Raw genomic sequence first — 23208 nt, forward strand, 5'->3', positions numbered from 1 at the left:
GCTGTGCGCTGCCTGCGGAGCCTGTAGGGATGGTTCTGTAGGGCTGCTTCTGTGGCGGTGAGCCAAAATTAAGGCAAAATGGTATGCTGCAGCACAGATCCTGCCTGGTACCCTGCCTCCAGCTGCCTCTCGCAGGGTGAATCTGCTGGAATTGTGCAGGTGAGGGGGATGGAGCTTTCTCCGATGTGCTGGAATAAATTTTCGAGTGTTACATTCCCAGTCTGCCCTTTCTCCCTTCCAAAAGGAATCAGCAAGCACCAGGGTTGCAGCTTACTGCAACTGTGCTCGGCTGTCAGGATCTGTTTTCCTACAGACTCGATTGCAGGCAGCACTTTCGTTTTGAGAAAAACAGAGGTGCTTTGATTTTAGAAAGACCTTGGCACTGGCTGCCCAGCTCGACCCTTTGCAGAGAGATGATCCTGCTCTACTTGGAAAGAGGAAAATCACAAATGCTTCATCGATTCTGGGCCTGCTACGTGCATTCCAATTTTGCTGTGTCCCCCCTGCAGCTGTCCCAAGCCTCATCTTGGGTAGGTCTTTGCAAAAGGAAAAAGCATCAGGAATGACTGTCAAAACAAGGCAGAGTTTTGCCTGCAGGAAGATGAGTGATATTGCTGCAACCCACAGTCTGAATGCTATGAGAAATGCCAGTTAAAATAGAATTGTTTGCATAAAATAAAGCACAAAGTTTTCCTAAAGCCTGATGTTATTTACAAATAAATATTCCTTGAATGCTAAACCCTGGGCACATATAATTTGTAAAATGACAAAAATGTCAAATGATCACAAAAGCTTATTTTTTACAGCGGATTTTTGGCTTGCTCCCTGTCCCGACTATTAAATAGCAACTCTGTGTTTCTGAATGTTATCAACAACTACTGTTTCCTTGACAAAACAATAAGAGAGAAATAAATCTCATAAAGAGATTGCTAGGCAGCTGTTTGCCAATGGCTAAATGCTTGCAGGAGTTACACAGTATTATCCCTGTGTTCGTGCAGCTCAGGACTTGACTAGGAATGAGGGGATCTGAGCTTAGCTTCTCCAGACCACCTGGCTGCCTAGCAAGTTTTGATGCATCTACCAGCATTGGATCCCTTTTCTAAATGAGTTAGAAAACTCAAATCCTTCTGCACCAGTGCACAAAAAGACCCAGGACCCTTAACTGTTAATATACAAGTGCTTTTCTATATCATAGGTGAATAAACTTTATTTGGTAGAAAACTCTGTATGCCTGTCGTGGAAAGCTGCTGCACAGTTTCTGCTGTCGTGAAGCTGATCTTTTCTCCTACTATCCAGCAAATACATGGAAACAAGAATAATAGGGCATCTGGGGATTTTGGTAGCACCCAAGAAAAATGCTGGCAGAGCTTTGGTGATACCCATGGTCCAGCAGCCAGCTGAACTGGACAGCAGTGCAGGCGTAAATGCCCCTCTGCTGCCTAACCCCGGTGTCACACAAATGCAGGGACCCAGCAGGGTGCTCAGCCCACCTCCGACATCCACCAGCCAAGGTAGCCCTGCTGTCACCAGGGATGCTAACAGCAGATGAGCCTCACTGTGCGACATGGAGAAGAACCATGCCTGAAGGGGATGGCGGCTAATCTTTGGGTACGCTGGGCAGCCTCACTGGCTGCAGCTGCAGTCCCACCTTCACCTTGCTCAGCAACACTGCCGGCTCACGTGAACTGGATATGTTAGTCAAACTCCAGCTGGAGATACTACATGACGGATGATGGCTTGGGGCTCAGCTTCTCCATCACTCCACGCTGACCCAAGCCTGTGCCACTGCCAGTGGAGCCATGCATCCCTGCCCTATCCCTTGCGTCAGCAGTGGCATTCAGGCAGCCGGTTGGGACTGCCACGCAGAAGCATGCCTCACTCACTGTGCAGCCCCTGTCACTGGGGGGGGACCCAGGGAGAACACGTGGCCAGTGAAAGCAGGACGGTTGCAGCATATATTTTTGTGGTCATGAAATTGCCATTGCTAGATGGGAGTGGCAGCTCTCATTGTAAATCCAATGATTGCTGTGAGAGGCCTGGGTCTACAATGGTAGATGGGGATGGCCTGCCTGGGGATGGTGTGAATCCCCACCTTTAGCGTATTTGAAGACCAGACCATACAAACCTCTATTAAGAAGAATTACAGTAGAGCTGACCCTGCCTCAGGACTAGAAGTGAGCCTGGATGTCTCTCCCAGCCATGCCTTCTGTGCTGGGGTCTACAAAAATGTCCATATAGACAGGCAATAAAATCACTGTACAAATAACTTTGGTGTGTTACTGCTCCCTTAAAAGCAGAGCTGTAAGAGAAGACTTAAACAAAGCAGATTTGGGTTAATCAAGTGAAGCTATGCCAGTCTCATGCTTGACATATGCATGCACTCAGGCATGACTCACCCTTCAAACAATGATTCATCATTAGTTTTTCTTGTGGGTTTGTACGTCTTTTGTCCATCCTTGTTACAGTCTCCTGCCATCATCTCACAAGTGCAGTGATGATTAAAACAGTGTTAAAATTAGACTTATAATTGGGGCCTGCTCTGTGGCACGGGTGGTGAAGGGCAGAGAGGTCGCATGCCTTTTGTTCCTGTGAGAAATGGGGAAGCAGGCTGTAGGTGACGATTTTGAAAGGGGGAAGGAGGGAGGGAAAGAGGCTAAGGTGACTGCAAAAGTGTTGATTCTGGAAGGACAATGTTGCCAAGCAATGCAATCATACATTTGGTTACTGTATAAGGAGCCGCAGCACTTTGGAGAGCTTGAGAGGAGTGATTAAAAACCACACAGCCTGCATGAAGGCATTCTACGTTTTGCACTGTATTTTCTTTGCATTAACATGAGTTTGAAAAGCTGAGTTGTGGAGCTGACCTCCAGCCCCATGGCCCAGCAGAGTGCTCAGCAGGGATGACCCAGGCTGTTTTCCCAGGATGTTTTATGTGGGCCAGGGCAGGATGCTGCCCCGACCACCACCTTGTCTTCTCCTTTTGGGGTTGTCAACTCCCTCCCCCACAGGAGCAAACACTCTGCGGTCTCTGCCCACAGGACCATCATTATCACATGTCATTGCCCATCTCTTGTAAACCTGTGTTTATGTGTGGAAGGCATACCTTCTGCACACATGGTGCCCAGATGCATGCCAGATAAGACAGCATCAGGTAGGTTGAAGTGCCTGGCTTATTCCTCCCCCTGTACAGCATGGTGTATAGCCTCCTGTGTTGTGCGTGCAAGTGAGGAGCAAGGAGCCTTCCAGGAAACTGGCTAGAGGCTGTGCTGGGAACAAACAGCTCTTCCAGGCCACCTTATCACTTGAAAAAAAAACCTACCTTCTGCCAAATTGTTCGGTAATCCTCCACATGCCATTCAGCAGTAGTAAACAGAATAGACTACCACGTGTCCTAATACTGGAGATCTTGAATAAAACTATTTCCTTTTTAGGCAGACCCTGCAGCCCAGTGTTTTAACCACTCATCTTTTGGGAAGTGAAATTTGGCCAGAAGAGTGAGGATCTCCACATGAAAAGAAAGAAAATAAAACTCTTTTCTTATTTCAAGCACCTAGGTCTGTTAGTGTAAGCAGAGGGTAAGAGTTTACAGTGGATTACAGGTCATCATTCATAATGGCATTTTCTCTTAAATGGTTACCAGCTTTATTATCTGTACCCATTAAAAGCAGATTTGAAGGAAGAGATATTAACAGCAATGCCAGACTGTACATATGTTTCGTTTCATACTGTACAATTCTAAAGAAAGAAATGAGCTCAGTAATAAGTTTTTTAATCCAGCTTCTACATTTAATAATACTTTAAAACTGTGTTACATACCCTGTTCCCTTTTGTTCCACCTGCTTCCTTTTCCACTTCATTTTCTTTTGCTCTCCATTATAGTTTATGCCTCTGCTTTTGTGTGTCAAGCTTGTAATGTATTTCTTTAACCTTTTTCTTCAGATTCCAGTACTTTCCCCGCTTCAGAAGCAGCTTGCTCTCATCTCTCCTTCTCTGCAAGGAAGTCTCCTCTTTCTGACTGTGGCTTTCTTTAGCTCCTCATTCCCCATTTCTTTCCTATTTAATACATTGCTTAAAACTTCCTTTTTCTTCCCTTTGTTATATGCCTCCCTTAAGGCACTGCTCCTCTTCCCTTTCCTGTCTACACTCGCTCCCTCATTTACCTGCTCTTTCAAATGCTTGGGGCTTCTCCCCTTTGTTCTCTGCTTTCCATCCCTTCCACTCTTCACCTCTCCTTGTTCTCTCCTCACCACAGTCTCTCCTTTCCCTCTTCTTACCCTCCTCTTGTCTCTTCAGTGTTGCACACAGCACTTTTCTGCCCATTTCTCTACTGTTTTTCCCCCTCAAGTTGATGATCAAAGCATGAGCGCTCATTCTCTGACTCCCTGGGGTTTGCTGAGAAATTTATCTCTGTTTCCAGAAGACCCAAAAAAAAGGAATATCAGGAGAGCTGGTGGGATCTTCTTTGTATTGCCCAGGACCCTGGGGGAGGATAAAACATTGTGACTTGCTGAGAAAGTGTCTTCTCTAGGTCTGTGGTCTGTAAGTGTGAGCAAGGGCAAAGGCTTCTTTGGGATCACCCCATAGCCTCAGCAACTGTCCCTCTTCACCAGCCACATGGGAATCTTACCCTGGCCTTCTCCTCCATGACTCCCAGCTGGATGGGCCAGGCAGTGAGACATGGCAGGGGCAGAATGTCCACCACTTGCTCTGTGGCTCTCGGAACAAGGGATGCCCTCCCTTCCTCTCAGCCCACACACTCACCATCCTCTCGGAGAGGCTGTCTCCAGAAGGCCTCTTCCAAGAACAGATGAACTTCCAGCCCAGCAAGCCTAGATCCTGTCTTTAGGGCCAGAGATATGGAGGAGGAGACCTCAGATTGCCTTGTGTTTCTGTAACCGAGATTTCAAAATAAAACTGGGAGGTGTCTGGATGGCAAGGTCCTGGGGAGCAGATGCAGGTTCATGTTGTGCAGCACCACAAACACACGGGACATAAACAAGTTCTGGAAATGTTTCTGTAACAATAGTAAGCAGCAATAAAGAGAAAAATAATTATTTATCACTGCCATGCTGCTAAAGAAATTAATCTTTAACCTATCACGCTGAAAGTGCCAGAAGGGATTGAAGAGCAGGAAGGGTAGAAGATGAAATGAGGCTGTGGAGAAGGGAAACAGCAAAGTAGGTCAGAGGTACAGGGCACTGGCAGAAGGGTCTCATCATACCCCACGCTCCCTGCAAACTGCTGCCTGGGAGAGCACACCCATTAGCCAAAGCATATAAGTAAAGGCTGAGCAATTACCGCAGGACAGAGCCAAGTGTGCCATGAAATTTAATTAAGGTCAACAGGCTCTAGTGTCTGGTGGGGCCTGAAGAGAGCCCTTTCACTGCCTATGCAAACCAGCCTGTCATTAAAGGTGTCCTGGCTCAAACAGCCCATTAAAAGTCGCTGGAAATGCTCCTGTCCCCTCAGTGGCTTTCTGTCAGGCCTGGTGTGAATATTACAAATTAAGCAGAAACATGCAACAAGATTCCCCGGGGACTCTTAATTAGCCTTCACGTGGTGGCATTTCTCATCTGCAGATCTGCTAGTTGTGGCAGGAGTGCCGTGAGGGGGATGCCAAAAACAGCCTTTTGCGGGGCTGGCATGGCGGCACAGCTTGCGGTGGGCCGGAGGCCCTGAGAGCCATGCTCTCTGTGTGCCTGCAACCATGACACCACTGCATGTCTTACGGCAATACAGCAAGGTGCCAAAAGCATAACAGGCAGCCGCAGGGCATCATCTCCACCTCCAAAATAACTCTGGCATTGCCACCTGAGAGCAGATCCCCCGGCAGGCTCGGTGGGAGCAGGAGCAGCATGGAGGACCAGGCTGCCCTGCACCTGCAACACCTTTTCTTCACAGGGAGAGCTGCAGTCACTGCTCCCTGAGCCATCGGTGCTGCCCATGGAGGGGCAGGATCCACCCCCTCAGCTCCCCCTTTCCCGCACCCTTCCAGACCAGGTATGGTGGGCAGCCAGGAGCCAGTCTAACTCATCACACAGTACCACAGAGAAAAGCAAACAGTGAGACAGGTCAGATAGATGAAGGAGAAAATCCAGGTTCTTCAGAGTCTTTTTACCTTATAGGATCAATATTTGTGTAATATTCGTGTCATAGGACCAAATATTTGCTATAGGATTAAATATTTCTGCGCTGCTCTAGTGACTTCACCAGCCTCCAGTGCCTGGGGCTGCTGGTAATGAGCTGGAGTCACATACCAAATGGAATTATTATTACTAACACGTTTAGATGCAGCCTCATACCTGATGAATGACACCTGCTGTGAAAAATGAGTGATGCTATTTTTGGAAGGTATTTATCTGGTGTTTGGAGGGTAGCTTTAGACATATGCAATTCAAACGCATTTCTTCAGGTAGGATAACGATCCTTATATTATCATATTCAATGAAAGTATGTCTACAAGTACGTGTTCTGTATGTGCTGTACGTGTGCAAAATGTGTATCCTAGTTACCTAACGGGAATGGCAGATCCAAGCTGTAAATAAACTGATAAGTCAAATGTGTATTACTGGGCCCAGATCACTACAATCAGAAGGAGCTTATTCTGGAAAGGAGTGCAAGATTGGATCAACCATAGTAAAGACAAACGTTATTATTTCCTTTTTGGAGATTAAAGCAATATTACAGATTTAAAATTGGATGACATTTTGCACACCATTTGGAAAATCACGTTACAGATTTGCCAAGACACTTTCAGCTTAAACTGCCTTATGGAAAAGTTCTTGATATTTCTTTTGAAAACGGCAGGTACTTTCCCTCCGTCCCCCACTTCTTCTACTGCCCTTGCTCCTTCTAATCATCTTCCACAAGAAAAACAAAATAAACTGATAAAATATTTATAGACAATATTTACATTAGCAGGGGTTTTTAATTGTTTTTTTTTTGCTTTTCCTGACTTGCAGGTGAAAGTGGAAATTATTAGAGGGCAGAAGCATGTTTGCACAGTTGTCTTGCTTGATCCCTATCAATACAGACATTACCTGGACAATATTTAGAATAGGCTTGAAGTGGGATGATAAATGTGGCTTTTGCAAATTCTTTTCTCTTGAGACACCACCTTGTTCCCAGTAGTGTCACTTGCACAGTCAAAACAAACCAACGAAAACCCCTTCCTCTCTTTCTCCCAAGGAAAAAACCCCAAAATTTCCAAACATCCAAGCTTGGGTTGTCCCAAGATTTTGTGACAGGCACATGCATCGCTGTCACTGGAAATGCCAGCGGCGCTGCCATCAGCAGTGTGCCGCTCAAGGACTGATCCAGGAAGCAAATCAGACCTGCAGCATTCAATAGGTGTTGTCGAGACTGCAGGCTGGCAGGTCTATGGATTAAAGCTAGAGGAAAACCAAAGACTAGCCTGATTCCTAAACCTCCCTTGCATGTACTGTTTTCTGTCTTTGTCCTGGTGTGTCTAAAAAGCAGGGTATTTCATGGGCAGGTACCTGGGTCCTAGGCGGTCTCCTAGGAGCAGCCAGAGCCATGACAAGCCAGGCTGGGGTAAAGTACTTGGGCTCCTCTGTCCCTCTGTCACCAGACACACCACAGCCCCCAACCCTGGGGATAGGAGGGAGGGACACACGCCTCAGCTCAGGGCTGTACAAGAGTGGCCTCCTGGCTTTCTGTCTGGAGCTGCCTCTTGGCTGCAGTCCAGAGAGCAGGCAGAGTTCCTTTGCCCATAATGTGGTGTACAGGTGCACGTTTAGATCACCTGCCCAAGCCCAAAGTGTGTGCATCCTAACAGAGCCCATACTTCTATGCCTTGCAAACAGTGGGTTTATTACCAGTATTTTACTTGGTAGCCTAATTCTATATGAGAGTTGTTCATGGGCTGACATTCATCAACGTGCTTTTGAGATGCACATGGTACTCCTGCAAATGTGGTTTCAATTTTTCCCTCCAGAAGACAGCTAGGCTCTTATTCCCAGGTTTTTTTTAATCAGCATAGCTCAAGACAATCACTTTCCTCTTCTTAATTAGTAAATTGCTTATCAGCAAAGTAAAACCTATATTACCCAATTTATTTCACAATTTCTTCTTCTTGGTTTCCAAACCAAATACCTTGCTTCACAAAACTCTTTTTTCACAATACTGTAATTGTGTATTATGGGATCTCAGATTTCTCTAAACAGCCTCAGCTGCTTAACACATATATTCTTTAAATAGTGTAGTTTTACTTCTCACAGTGGGAAGCAGGCATCATTCATAAAGTTCCTATTTCCTCAGGAGATCAGCATTGACTAATGCTCTCTACAATTAAGCATTTTAATTGTGTATATGAGATGTTGAACCAGGAGCTTTTTTCAGACCGGGTCATGCTTCGAAAAACTGTAAGAAAGACAGGTGCTTCAGTAAGCTAATTTCTTTAAAATGTTTCATTTCCCCATCCCACCTAAAACTTATCATATAATATAGCATGTCTCCAAGGAAAGGGTTCAATGAAAAGCTGTGATTCAGTGAGAGACTGAACCTATGCAAAGAGCCAGAAGTCATGTGGGAAAAACAGGGCTTCTACACCAGCACCCAGAATTTGAGATCACGAGTTTTTCTTCGGAGATGATGAAGAATCTGTGTTCTACAGGAAATCCAGTCATCTGAAATTTATGCTGTGTTTATTGGTACTAATTTCTCATGCTCATCTATCAGTTTCCAATCTTCCTCTCAGTAATCTGAATTCAATTTTTCAGTCCATATTCCTGTTGACCATTGAAATTACCTCTTGTAAGTACTGCTCAGTAGATCTATTGAATACGTGAGAAGTATTTACTGTAAAATTCATCTGAAATTTCTTCTAGTGAGTTTCCCTATGTTTCGTTAAGTAATGTGCGAATAATAAAATCACAGAAATAGTGTATTTTCTTATTTTATCACTGACTAGCACATTTACCTACCAAAATTACCTAAAATAAGTAGACCTTCTTCAGCATACGAACCAAGACATGTACACCCTTTATCTAGAATTGTGAATTAATGACGATTAGGGTTGTGCATTTTATTATGGCTGCACTAAAACTTGCTGTTAAGCATGATATCCTGTGATGGCTGAAACTTGTTAAGGCTTTAAGTCAATGTGAACTATATACAAGCTTTATCTAAGCTAGTGGTTTGCTATACCCATTTACAAATATTTCTCATTTCCTCATTCCCTAGAAATGAAAACTGAGGACACCACTAGCAATGTATCCAGCTTGAGGGGATTTGGTGAATGAGTAAGGATTTCATACCTTGGATCTCATGTGAGAACTAAAACAAATGGAGAAAACAAATAGAGAAAGAGACACTAGTCATCCTCTGTCTTGCTGTTTCACAGGAACCAACAACACATGCACTAAAAATGTCTGACCAAATCAAAGGACTTTGTTGGGAGAAAAGCCAGTGTTAAATCCCTGAAGGTAATTTTTTTTCCCCTTAGATACTTTATATTCATTAGGAATCTCTTCCTACAATGAGCTCTTGCTCAGGTTCCTGGAGCTGATTCTCATACAAACTAACATCTCTTCAAACATTTGCAACTATTATAAACAACATTTGTTCTGGCAGAGACAGACTACGATAGACATCTATAAAATCTGAAAAGTGATGGAGAAGATGATTGGGGGATGACAGTTCACTCTTGCTCTGGATGCTAGAACGAGGGGGCACCTCTGAGCAACCCATCTGAACAAAACCAAGGGAATGCCAATTTCACACAGAGCGTATTTAAATTGTGGAGCTTACTGCCACAGCAGTAGGTCCTGAATTTCTCATCCTGAAGTAATGCATGTCGAGGGAGCCCGGACCATGAACAGATTCCAAAAGGGTTTGAATGACTTTGTGGAGGAGAAAGCCCATAATGGGACCACACAAAGTTGCCTGACCGCATTCTCCAGTGTACAAAGTGCCCAAATAGTTGCTGATTGCTGAAGTTGTGATGGCACAGAACGGGAAGAATCACTCTTTTTTGGACTGCCTCCTGACTGTCTGCATTGAAAACCAGGTGTGAGGTTGGGTGGACCTTGACTCTGGTCTAATTCAGCCTCTAGTGTTAAGTGTTGGTGGCAATGAGTCCTGATATTTAAAGACTATTTCGGGGTCATATTCTTTGGATGGTGCATTCAGGTATTCTTTCAGACATTTAATTTTAGCTCTCAGGAATTTGAAAGTTCAAATACATGTAATCTATATAAAGCATATTCTGAAGCAATTTATTCTGTTTTGAGATGTGTCACTTCAATATTCAGTCTTGACAATATGAGATATTCTGCACTGAAGTAATGCACACACAACAGAAGGCCACACACCTGCCCAGATGAGTCTGACTTAATAAGCCTCATAGAGGGGTATTTAGCTGCCTAAATTTAGGTGAATGCAATATAGAAATCTGTATGTGAGCTAGGTGTCTAAGCTTCCATTAGAGCCAATGGAAATGTAGTCAATAGGGAATGAAGTTAAGAGATGATTCAGAGCTTTATAAGGTAAACTCCAACATCTGCTTAGCTGAGCTGCCCCTGGCTCCACGGACTGTAGTCTTTAGATCTCCAGGTGACTACTGCAGAAACCTAGACATCCAGTTGACATGTACACACCTAAATTTGGATGAGTTGAATGGGGAGCTGGGCGCGTTTATAATTTCAGTTAAACCTTATAGAGCTATAAATAATTAGTCTATGCTGGATGGATTTGGTATGTTCAGGAGTCTCATATCTGCCCCACACCAGTCCATGGCTGTTCCTTTTGAGAAAGAAACAACTGTTTTGGGAGAGCTCGGTGCTTTAAGGTGTATACAGTTCATTGGATTTCCTTCATAACGTCAGCTAGGAACTTAGGTTAAACTAGCCCTGCTTCATAGAGAGAGGGACTCTACTTTGGCATTGGGAAGCCTGACTAGTAGTTAACAATGAAGTGAGTTGCTGAGGTTGCATGTAAGCCTTTTTTTCTGACTCTTTGTAAGATTTTTTAAAAATAGTGGATACTGCCTTTCTGAAATGAGATGTGTTGTGGCTATGTCTACATAGATAGCTTGCTATTTCCAAAAGGATTGGAGTAATTGCCTGAAAGTCTCTAACACTGCTTAAAACTTGAGTTCTCCTATTGGCATCTGAGGGGAGATGGGTGCAGCAGGCAGGACTGGAATGCTAGTCTGTGGAACCATTTGAATGGAGAATGTGGTCAGGACCCAAGGCTTGGACTGCAGCGCTTCCTCACTGTGCTGTGTTCATACCACGCTCAGCCGTTGAAGCCAAGCTTGTGTAAACAAACTGATCCACCAGCGGTTGATAAGGTGCATCATCACTTACATCAGAAATGAAAACAAATGTGAGTACATCCACGAGGACATAGCCTAGCTGATTTTGATGATTAAAACAAAAATTACACACAAAGCAGTACCGGCATGTGTTGCTCCCTGAGTACTATTAAAGGAGCAGTTTAGATCATTGTGCTCTGCCCTGTCACACAGTGGGGTTTTTCTGAATGCCCCGTCCTTCTTTAGCAGCCAGAGAAAGATGGGCTTTATGTAATTTGGCTGTCCTACATTTATCTCTACCTGGCAACGACTTTGTCATGCTGGCTGCGTGCTGCACGTTCTGTATCTCATCCCCAGCATCACTCTCTCCACATTTAGAGCTGAGAACATAACGGTGTCAGAACTTCTGCTCAGGATCTAGCTGAAGGGAGCTAATGTTGTCTCATACCTTTCCCCTAATACACACAGAATCATCTCACTTTTTGTCTCAGGCTCCGTGTCCTCATCTTTAAGTCCCAGCACAATTTATCTTTCTTTTCCCATCTCTTGACAGTTTGTTGTTGATGCTGATTTGACAAGCAGGAAGAGATGGGGGGAAAATCTGAGACATGGGGAGGTGAAGTGACTTGCCAGAGGCAGTAAGGCAGCTCACCGAACTTCAGACTTACTCTCAAGTCTCCAGGGTCTCAGCAAAGCGGTCACATCGCTAAGTCACACTAAATCCCTGCAAGTCTTAGTCCGTACCTCCTACCAGGCCTCTCTGCATCTCATCCCAGCTTCTTGTCCTCTCCTTTTAATGCCCTGCACCTCTGCTGATGGCCTCTTCACCCTTGCTTCATGCCTTGCCAATATATTGTCAATACCCTTCTCTCTACCTGCTTTTCCAAAAGCTTTCTTCTCTACTGGCAGGAAGGAATGGCTCCATGCCATCTTTCCATGCCTGTCTCGTATTGTTGCAATTGTACAACACACTTAGATTTCTGTTTGAATAGCAAACTGTTACTCAGCTTCCACTGTGAATAGTGGCTGCCTGGGGCAGGCATGCTCACAGAAAAGATCTTTGCTTTCTATCTTTCTAAAAATAAATAATCAAAGAAAGGGAAAAGTCAAAAGCTCATCGTGCCCCAAAGAAACATCTGCATCTCCATGGAAGACTTCCAAATATCTAACCCAAGACAGAGTGATAGGGGTAAGAAATTTCTAGATCAAAGGTTTCGAAAATATGAAGTTCTGTTTGTGTGATGCAGGTCAGAGCTGCTTGCTCTTTCAGAAGTAGTGAACGGGCCAGCGCACTCCTGCCAGTACAGCGCTGCCATCAGCTTTTGAAAGCTGAATGCCACTGCTGATTGTGGCAAGTAAAGCTAAAGCAGAGATTATTTTAATTGAAATGAAGCTTTCAGACCGTTTCACTCACTCTCATAAAGCAGCTGGAGATACTTAGGCACAACTTTGGAGAGATGTTTTAAGGCACAGGTTCAATATTTGCACCCTATGGCACTCGGCATGAGGTTGTCAGACTAATGCCCCAGGTGGCAACAGGGGGTACGGGCCACCGCTGCAGGAGGAACTGGTGGAAAACCTGAGGGCAGACGTTAGCTGGGGGCATCAGTGGTTTGCTTGGTGGAGACAAGTGGGAAATCGGTACCACTTACTCTGCAAAGAGGGAACCTCAGACTGAAGCGTAGGTCATCGCTACTGGTTTTCTATAGTGCCGTATCAGTCTTCCTCAACAGCACCAGCCCAGATTAGATTAAATTTGTAAGACATAAAACAATATACCCAGCCAGGATTTCAAAATTAAAAAAGAACTGGGTAATTATATTTACAACAGTCTTCAAGTAATACAAACATCTGACTATATCTTTAAGGGCAAGGAGGATATTTTAAAATAAACATGCTTCCTTCCTGCAAGTAATAGATTGCAATAGCAACTGGCTGAAGGATTCATCTGTTATTTTACTTGTTTTCATGGTATCTTGAGTTTTAGGTCTGACAAAAATATTTAAAAGAAGGGAGTACATTGTATTGCAAGGAAATTGTTAAAGGTTTTTTTTTTTACATTATCTATTCTACCCTATCATACATTTATTTTCACAAGTTTAGAACATTTTGAAACACTTCTTTTCACTGTTCATGTTTTCTGTGATTGATCCCTCTTCCCCCTTCAGCATGGCTATTTTTTGTGTACATAACTTAAATATAGCCCCTCCAGAAATCTTGGGAGTTACAGTGAATAATAATACATTTTCTCCTTAGCAATATTCTAGCCATTCTTTTCTTTCAATAGAGCTAAACCTGTAGATAAGTTAAGACAAATTTCTATTATTTTGGGCTGGATTCAGCAGGGCTATTAAAAAAAAGGTAAATGGAAAAAAACTGTTCTTGAGCTCATGTAACTGAAATATACTATGCATCCGAGCAGACCTTAAAGACACAAGAGCCATTGCACTGTGTTAGCAGTCATTAGGGAAGGAAAAGCAGGAACACCATCATGCACCTATACAGATCTAGTGTGTGCCCACTTGGATTGCTTATTGACTACTACGTGCAGTCCTGGTCCTCAACTTAAAGGAAATATACTGGAAAACATTCAGAGAAGAGCCACAGGGGATGATCAAAACCACGGAGCAGTTTCCATGCTTCAGCTCTTCAGCTTGGAAAAGTGATGACTGAGAGGGGATATGGCACGTTTCTATGAAACCATGAGTAGCATAAAGAGGGTGGAGAGGGATTGATTGTTCCCCTTCTTTTCCAACACAAGAACGAAGGGGTGCCAAATAAAGCTAGCAGGTTCAAAATGAGCAAAACCAGATGGCTCTTCATAAGGTGTATAGTTAAGCTGTGGGGTTCTCTGCAGGAGGATGTTGCCCATGGTAGCTACATTGGCCTACGGGGAGTTCCTGAGCATAAACTACTGACAGCTGAGAGAGCGCTCCAGGGAAGTGTATGACTGTGCTATTCTTATTCACTTCTCTTTCTGGCCACAGTTAGAGGCAGCATACTTTGGTCTGGCCTTGCATTGCTGTTCTTATTTTCATAATTGCTTCCTGAGTCCCTTTCTTTGCCCCAGCTACATCCCCAAACTCAGGTAGGAGTAAGGCTGTTATTGCAGATATGTCTGTTTGTAAAGAGGTGCTGATGTCAATGATTTACTGAAATACACACAGCAAATCTAATCAGCAAACTGCTTTGGCATTAAGAACAGGAAAAGATGATAAGAGTGTCAAGAACGAGGGAGTAATTCAGTTATTTTAGGGTCTTGCAACAACTGGCACGGCAACAACGCAGCCTGCGAAACTCTTGTTTTTAAAAGAAGTCTTTTTCTATGTGAAGTTAGAGCCATCACAATACAGACGATGGACTGCTGTCATCTTCAATCCATCCTGGCAGAAATATGTGCTTGACCAATATCTGCATTAAGAAGGCTGAGACTCACTCCTTGTCCAAATCACAAAGGTGCAGACTTCCCCTCTCAGACACACTTCCCACACAGAGCCTATAAATAGCCCTTTGGCAAAATATTTTGCTGTATTTGGCATTTTATTAAAAGCATTGTGTAAAATGAATTCTCCATTACTCTGCGCTGTTCATCTGCATGTAATACCAATGGTAATTGATTTTCTGATGGTGCATGAACGGCTAATGTAAAACCTCTGCAGAAGACTTAAAGGTGAAATCTATTTTCCCTGCAGAAAGCCTATATAATCTGGTTTTTTACAGGAGAAGTATATCTTAAAGGAAGCAGAGGGGACTGCAGTTCCCACACCCCAGTTACTGCTCCAGCCCGTGGCAGGGAGGTAGGTACCCGCACAGCCTCCCCATGCCCTCTGCAAAGGTGGCAGCATCAGCCAGGCACCGGTGACAGTTTAAACACCTTTTATTCAGTATTAAATTGCTAACACAATTTTGCACGAGCAGTTTCATTAAATACATATTCTTCCATTTAGGCTGTGTGTTTGCATCCTCACACGCCGCTGTGTCCGTGTCTCTGCACCCACCGCTTCCACTCCCTGCAAACTGCCCCGCCGGATGCTCCTCCTGCTTCCAGTGGCAGGGAGAGGGAGGACATCAGCTGCCGCACTGGGCTCACGTCTGTGCGCAATCAGTGCAACCACGTCAGGATCAGGCCCTGCATGCTGAAACAACTCGCCGCCTTCTCTGCAAAAGCAGCTGAGGGCAAATATTGCCTACAGTATCTGCTGATGCTGGAACACTGCAATTACTTCTGAAATCTAACCTAATTACAGTTGCTGAAGAATTTTTCTCCATCCTCTCTGGCTCATTTACAGTTCTCCCACATTCTCCTTTATGTCTCCTTTCTTTGAGTCAATATTTACCTTTTTAACACTTTCTCTTCCTCTGCTTCCTTCCCTCCTGCAATGCTCTGTGCAAGTGAAATAGCACAGCCTCTGCTAGCAGCCGTGTCTGCATGCAGCTTGCGCTAATGACGGAGGCCAAATACACCCTCCAAGTTTTTATAGTCAAAACTCTGACTTTGAAAAGCAACAGAACATCTTACCTGAATTTGCATCAGCAAAATTGTTTTCAAGGTATCGTTTGTATTTCGACGCTCACCCGGGGTGCTTGCAATGAAATGAGAACTGTGTTTGCATGAATATCAGGGAGAGGAGCTCACTGCCATAAAAAAAGGAAGACCAGTCCATGAAGCAGCCCATTTTCACTGACGACACAGAAAGGAAATAATCTGGCTCAAAGGAAAAAGGTTTTCTGGAATTACTTTTTAAAACTGTATGACTATGCTCACACTAAGAGTTTAAAACAGCGAAGTAAATTGTTTTTAAATGCATGATTTAGCTCAGTAGGGGGGTTTTATTGTTACCAGGAATTTAGCATCTGTTCGGACAGGGGTGAGCACATTGCAGAAAACTCCTAGTGCCTCCTTGACATCTAGTGCCTACTGACTGCTGCAGGTTAAGCAACACCAGTCAAAACACTGAAAGAGACAATGCAGAAATGAATCTGATTTGTTTTAAGTCAAGACTAATATATTTTTAAAACATGATAATCAGGTAGCTGGCCAGACATGCTAAGAGGAAATGCTGTGTCCTGGATTTGTTCAGGAGGTCAGAATCAATGGTCCTCATAGACCCTTCTCATACGTAGGGGTGGTATAAGAGAAGAAAATGAGAAAGATCTGAGCACGTATGCTAAAAACATCCTGGAACAAAATCTTCTGAGCTGATTTTTTGAAGTGAAGCAGCTAAATTCAGGCTTACACGTTGTCTTGATATTGATAGTTGCTTACTGCTTTGAAAATCATAGATGGCAGAGCTGTATATGTGAGGGCAGATCCACATACCCCCAAGATTGAAGATTTTTTTATTTCCTCTGTTATTTACTTGACCTTCACATTTAAAATTTCCATATTTTCTACTAATGTGCATCAGAAAAATAACATAATGAGCTTAAGGTAGGTGCAAAAGTAGAGTGCTGCACAGAATCAAAGCAAGCTGAGAAGAATTTGAAAGAGCAAGTGTGTGCTAGTAAGTAGTGTAACTCCAAGGTTGTGAGTAAGAACAGTACTCAGGAAAAAATGAGAAGGGAGCAATTAGCAAAGGATCTGTAAAACTGGGCACAGTCCTGAAAGTGAGGATGAACTCCAGGCCTAACCCATCATCTGCTGAAGTCAGTGGAGAGGGAAGTAAGGCTAAGGAGAGAGGCAATAGTTTACCACACCTTCCTGCTCATCAAGAGCTTCTAGAAGAGGTAGAAGGTCTCATGAAACCTGACAGGAATTAAAATATTTGTACAGATCCATAGGGACTGTGTCTTGCCAAAAAAATACTACTGCAGTCCAGCATTAATGCAGTTGTTTTTCTTAGTCAAGGTAAAGCCAAAGATGCTGCTTTTGTGTTCAGACTTCTCCCAGCTGTTCTTAACTCAGTTATGGCACCATGACCCTTTATTATCTTCTGTTTCACCAGGACTTCCAGAGAAAAATAGCAGATCCTTTACTTCCAGATTTAAGTTTGAATTTCATTTTCTTGAACAGCTCTCAGGGCTGAAAAAGCTCCATCAGCCTGACTTCAGACCAGAGCCTTTCTCCCAGGTTCAGCCACGCCATTAATTCCTTATTTCTGTTAACCAGCACAGTCCCACTGAAACCGGACTTTGCTACAAAATATACTCCAGTCCTTCTGTGAGTGAACAAATGGTCTTTTGTGGGCCAAGAGGTGCACTGGCACAAAGGCCACTGTCAACCAGAAAACAGATGGATCATCTTCTCTTTTCCACATGAGAAAGGATTATTTCCACAGCCTTGAGCTTTGGCTCGTCAGGCTGACACACGCACACACACATACATAGAATGAGCTCCATGGCAATTTGGGAAGATTCCCATTGGACACTAGAGGAAAATTTTTCACACTGAGGACAGTCACCATTGGAATAATCTCCCCAGGGAAGTGGTTGACTTGGCCATGTTGGACACTCTCAAGATTCAGCTGGACAGGGTGCTGGGCCATCTTGTCTAGACTGTGCTCTTCCTAGAAAGGTTGGACTAGATGATCCCTGAGGTCCCTTCCAACCTGTGATTCTGTGATTCTGTGATATGTACAGCTCATGCTGCAGGACAGTTTTGCTTCACGGGAAGACTGTAAATGCTCAGCCACAAGGTTGACAGGCAGTGGTAGGCTTTAGGGCTTTCTGTACACTCAGCAGCAGTTTCAGCCCTTCCAGACGTTAAGTCTATTTAACCATGAGTCACTAATTTTTCAACCTATGCCTTCTTCCTCCCCACTCCTTGCATTAACTACTTTAAGAAAATCTGCAAACCCTTTTTTTGAATAATCTGGGAAAGTCAAACCCTCAGGTAGGTTATATACATGACTAAGTTCTTCCATGAAAATCCTGGCAATGGATAAATTTTTGCTTCAAAATGGATCAGACTAAGGTAAGTTCAAATCAGCAAATTGGCTCTTGTCTTGTCATAACCATGCAGAAAGACAGGGAGCTCGGTTTTCTAGCTGAAGACGCTCTGAAGACCCATCAGGCAGCCTACTCCAGTGCTTGGGGCAGCAGCAGTAGGATGCATCTGAAGCCCATTTCTCTCTGGCATCCCTCTGCTTTTCCCTGATATGGAGGCTGTGCTGCTGGTTGATAAATATGCACTCCCTCTCCCTCCCTCAGGAAGCTGTAAACTGCAGAATGAAAAATAAGGCTGATCCTCTGAAGACCCTGCAGAAACTTCTGCCAAAATTGGTTACAGAAGTGTGTTCCCCAAAGAAGGAGCTCTCCGTGTCTGTCCCTGCGCTCCCATCCTCACCTCCCGGAGCCAGCCCAGCTGGAAAGGAGCACAGAGCTCCCAGCAGCCACGGCTGGTGTGACTCCTTTGACTAACAGGAGCCACTAGATTTATTTGCCATGTATTTGTCCCTGTTGCTCTCTCTTTCATCGTGGAAGGTAGGGAGACAAGTGGCCCAAGGTCTGTCCTGTCCCTTAATTAATATTAACCAAATTAATCCTTGTCTGTCTCTTTCTTACTTACTAGAAAACTTAGGGGGATGATTTCACATTCAGTGCCATTTGGTTGGCTCTTTGAAGGTCCTTTATTTTTTTCCATCGCACCCCTCTCCCCCACAGTGCCGTCCCTGACTTTTGCACCGTTGTTGCTGTTTATGTCGATTAAAGGATCATCATCTGGGGGACCCTTTTTTACTTCTACACAAACATTAATCCAAATGTAGGCTTCACATTTCAATTAAAAGCTGCAAATTGAGCCTTATTTCCCCGCAACATCTACTTTTGTCCGTTAAAGGCTAAAAGCGTTGATATTGCACAGGTAACGCCTGTGCTTCGAGGTCCTGCTGGCCAGGCCATCCAGCTCTATAGCAAAGTGATATCCCAGGTAGCTCCTTCCCTGAGGGTACATCACGCAGGCAGTGGTGGCACCGTGTTATCCGAATTCCTGGCAGTGAGAGAAAGCAAGCCAGCAGAGTTAAACCCGGTATGTCCGGGCTGAACTCACACCCAACCCTACATCCCTCCCATGGGCTTGCCACAGTGGAGCAGTGGGGTCCTGGGGGAGCGGCTGTCCTCTGCCGCTCTTCCCTTTGGCCCTCCACCCTGGGAGGCACCTAGCTTGTGGTTCTCGGCTCATTGAAAACCCTGCCGCGTCATTTCTGGGCCGCGAAGGTTGGCCAGCCTATTCTAGTCAAAACAAAAGGGATTGCAGCTTTGGATCACAGGCTCCTGGTGTCTGAAAAGTTACTTATTGATATTTCATGATCATAGAACGATCTAATTTTTTTAAAAAATTGAACGCTGGGCTCCTGCCTTAAAGCTCTTACATGTGGCACCCAGCGTAACCCTTTGGCTGATTTCCAAAGCAAATGCAGCATTGACTTTATTGGGTTATTTTCCATTTGGACCAAGAGAAAGGATGTGCGCTTTGAATGGCTGGTATTTCACAACGGGACTCAGGTATGCGCTGGGAAAACCCTGCCTCACCCTCAGCCACTCTGCTGTTTGTTGCCCTAATTAGACTGGTAACCTAGGGTATGAATTAAAAAACAAACCTGAAGCAGTCTCCCATCTTCATTTGTGCAATAGAGTCCTTAGAAATTCACAGAGAAATTGTTAAAACACGGTAAAGATGTAATTTTGTACATACGCCCGTCTCTCGCCGATTGCCTTTCTCGACGTGGTGTTTTCCTCAAGGTACTCGGTTTCCCAGCTTTTGAAAGCGCAGGGTTGTTTTTGGGGCAGGGATTTGGTAGGTTTTCAAAAAGACTGGGATATCAAATCATGTGGTGTATATAAGCATGGGAAGTTCCTTTTCTCTAACCTTACAAGGCTTGAGGATTTTATGTTATACTTCGTTGTGCAACACAAGAAAAATACCTCAGGAACAGAAATGCCTTTTATTCCACTCCCCATGTATCTGATGCTTTATTCCCTCAGGCGCTACTTGTTTGCCAAAGGATTGTTTAACCACTGTTTGACAATTTCCAAATGGGAAGAAACGTTGGGTTTCATCCAAAGGAAGGGAGGAGCTTTTCAAAGTTTTGTATTTAATCTTGGTTAAAAGTAAACAACTTTACCCTTTCAACATTAGTCATGCCTGTTGTATAAAGTACGGTGTAAAAGTGCTCGGCGAGAGAGCGCGGTGTTTTTCCGTACTTTGTAATTATTAACATTTGCATTCAGGACTGAATCGGATTGAATAACAGGCTGGACGCGGCGTACGGGGGGGAGCGGGGTGTCGTGGCGGGGTGACTGGGTGACCTCGCTGGAGCCAGATAGCTGCAGCAACCTTCAGCCCCCACGCTGCGCCCACACACACACACACACCCTGTGTGGGCAGAGAGGTCTCTGCTGGCTGGTATTTTGCAAGGATTAACGTGTTATTAAAAGGGAGGTAGAATAGGCCGGGGCAGATGGGGAACCCGGGGGAGATGGTGGGCACTCAGCCCACCACACAGACTCTGCTGGCAGAGGTATGGCAGCGCAGCAAGGCCCTTCTGGAGCTTGTACCAGCTAAAGGGGCTTTTCCCTCTCCAGGAAATCCCTTCCCTGAACGGAAAATGCAAGTACCTAAAAAGCAAGTACCGTATCCTGGGGGGAGACCCCTTTTGCGGGTGGAAGACGTGCCTCCTTCTCGTGTTTCTTTAGGATAGCAAAGGCGGGGTGGGTGGGGTTTTGAGGTGGCCGGGTGGACCCAGCAGTGCCAGCAAAGCCCCCGGGGCAGAGGCGAGAGCGGGCAGGGGGCAACGCCGGCGGGGGCCGGGAGAGGCGGGCGGGAGGCGCGGGGGCAGCGGGGCTTAGGGGGGAGAGCAGCGGGCTGCCCCCCCAGCCCTGCCCCCGCTCCCCGGCCAGGTCTGCCCTCTCGGGGGGCAACCCCAGGCCTCCCTTGCTGCCGCCGCCGTCAGAAGTCGGCAGGAGCGGCCGGCGAGACGAAAAAGCAAGCCTCCGAATCGAGAGCTCCTCCCCTGCTCCGGCACACTTCCTTATCTCTCACCGGCCACTTTGCAGGAGGAGTATTAGGAAAAAAAAAATGCAAAGTGGGGAATAAAAAGAATGACCTACTTTACAACAAGAAAAAAAAAAAAAAAAAAAAAGAGCTCTCTGTCAAGGTTTTGCTCTAATTGCCGGCGCGGCGTTGCATAACCAAATCGGGAGCTCCTGCCTGTGCCCGGGGGGAGGCCGGGAACCTGCCCCGGGTCAGCGCGGTGCCGTGCCCCGCTCCGGCTCGCCTCCGCCGCCGCCGCCGGGGGAGCGGGCACGGGCCGGGCGCGGGGCCACCCCCCGGGCCGGGGCCGAGCGGGGAGGGCGTCCCCAGCCCGCCGAGCGAAGCCGAACCGGGCCGGGGTCCCGCCGGGAGCCGGCGGCCGGGCAGCTGGGCGCAGCCCTGCCCGGCGGGGACGGCGGCACCGCGGCCGGCTGGCGTGGCGTGGCGTGGCGTGGCGTGGCGTGGCGTGGGCTCCCGGGGTCAGGCTATAGGGGCGGCCGCCGGTGCAGCGCGGGGATGTCGCTATAGTCATAGGTAAAGGCGGGCACGCTTGGGTTTGCTCGAGGCGTTGTGAAACCATCCTTGATGCGGGGCTGGCTTTTTGGTTGAGGTTTTTATTTTTATTTTTTTTCCCCTGCTTCCCCTTTCGTTCTCTTTCCAGCTTCTCCTTTTCTTGGATCCTCGCCTGTCTCCTCCCACAGAACGAGAGAGAGAGAAAAAAAAAAAGGTCACGTATGTTTGGAAAAATATGTAGGTCAGTGGAACATTCCCTGCACTTGTGCACAGGGAGCCGGGGCGGGAGAGCTCCTCCGCAGCCCTCTCGCTACCCACCGCCCCAGCCCGGCCCTCCCGGAGCCCGCCGCGGGGAGGGGGGAGGCGACCGCCGGCTTCCCTTTCCCCCTCCCTGACCCATTTTGCGCGCCCCCCTCGGGTTTGGGGCTCCCCCCCCCGCCCCCCTCCCCGCTCCCCTCTCCCTGCCGAGGAAGGCGAGCGAGCGAGCGGCGGAGGGCGCCGCGGGAGGGGGGGGGCGGCGAGGCGCCGCCAGCCGCCGGTGCCGCGGCCGCCCATGGGCGCGGGGCGCGGGGCGCGCCCCCCGAGCGCCGCCGGCTGAGGGCGCGGGGCGGCGGCGGGGACAGGCCAGGGGCGGCGGCGGCGGGCGGCGGCGATGAAGGGCCGGCGGAGAGGATGCCCCCGCCTCGCCCGCCGGGCTCCAACTTCGCGGAGAACTATCGGCCCCGCAGCCCCCGCGCCCGCCCTGCGTCTCCCGGCCGCGCGTCCAACTTAATGCCCCAGCGGGAGCCCCAGCCAGCAGCCCCCCCGGCCCCCGGCCTCTCCCCCGCCCCGCAGCAGCCCCGGCTCCCCGCGGCCTCCCGCTGCCGGCGGAGCCCCTGGCCCCGGCGCGCGTGGGTCCCGCGGCGCCCGGGGCGGCGGCAGCGCGGCATGCGGCGGCCCCGCGCACCATGAGACACGGCACCGGCACCGGCGGCAGGCAGCAGCAGGCGGGCAGCGTCCCCGGCTCCTCGTCGGCGAGGAAGAGTTTGCCGGCTCCCGAGGCCGGCCTCCTGCGCGGCTGGAGCAGCGGCGGCCGCTGCCGCAGCGGCACCGGCAGGCACCGGAAAAGCGGCGGCATCCAGCCCGGCGGCACAGGCACCGGCACCGCCGGCACCGGCACCGGCGGCGGCTCCCGCGCCCAGGTGGCCACCGCGGACAGCAGCAGCGGCGGCGGCGGCGGCGGCTGGGGCTTCCCCGCCGCGCTCCCGCAGCACCGGCACCCCAGGTAACGCGCGGCCCTGCGGCCCCGGCCCTCCCTCCGCCCCGCGGGGCGCCCACCCGCGACACCCGCGCGAGGGGGCGCCCGCCCGCGGCACCCCGCGGCACCCAGGAGGGACGCCCGCCCACGCGTGACACCCCACCCCCCCCCTCGCCCCGCGGCGGCGTTCGGGGTCAGCTCCTCTCCGGC

The 23208-nt window shown here is 47.4% G+C and overlaps 1 protein-coding gene across 3 annotated transcripts in view; it reads left to right on the plus strand.

The window, feature by feature from the left end:
• Positions 1-21170: 21170 nt before the first annotated feature.
• The window catches only part of NPAS2 (neuronal PAS domain protein 2), a 109696-nt gene continuing 107658 nt past the window's right edge, over positions 21171-23208 (plus strand). Inside the window, exons 1-2 of one of the 3 annotated variants that reach the window (XM_064439029.1) lie at positions 21171-21782; positions 21910-23025. In XM_064439029.1, the coding sequence (XP_064295099.1) occupies positions 22709-23025 (317 nt within the window). In that variant the 5' untranslated portion in view covers positions 21171-21782; positions 21910-22708. Of the gene's footprint in view, positions 23026-23208 lie in introns of all 3 variants that reach the window. The other 2 variants (XM_064439014.1, XM_064439023.1) reach the window with 2 other exon arrangements.

This window comes from Phalacrocorax carbo, chromosome 1 (assembly GCF_963921805.1).
Source record: "Phalacrocorax carbo chromosome 1, bPhaCar2.1, whole genome shotgun sequence".
NCBI lineage: Eukaryota > Metazoa > Chordata > Aves > Suliformes > Phalacrocoracidae > Phalacrocorax > Phalacrocorax carbo.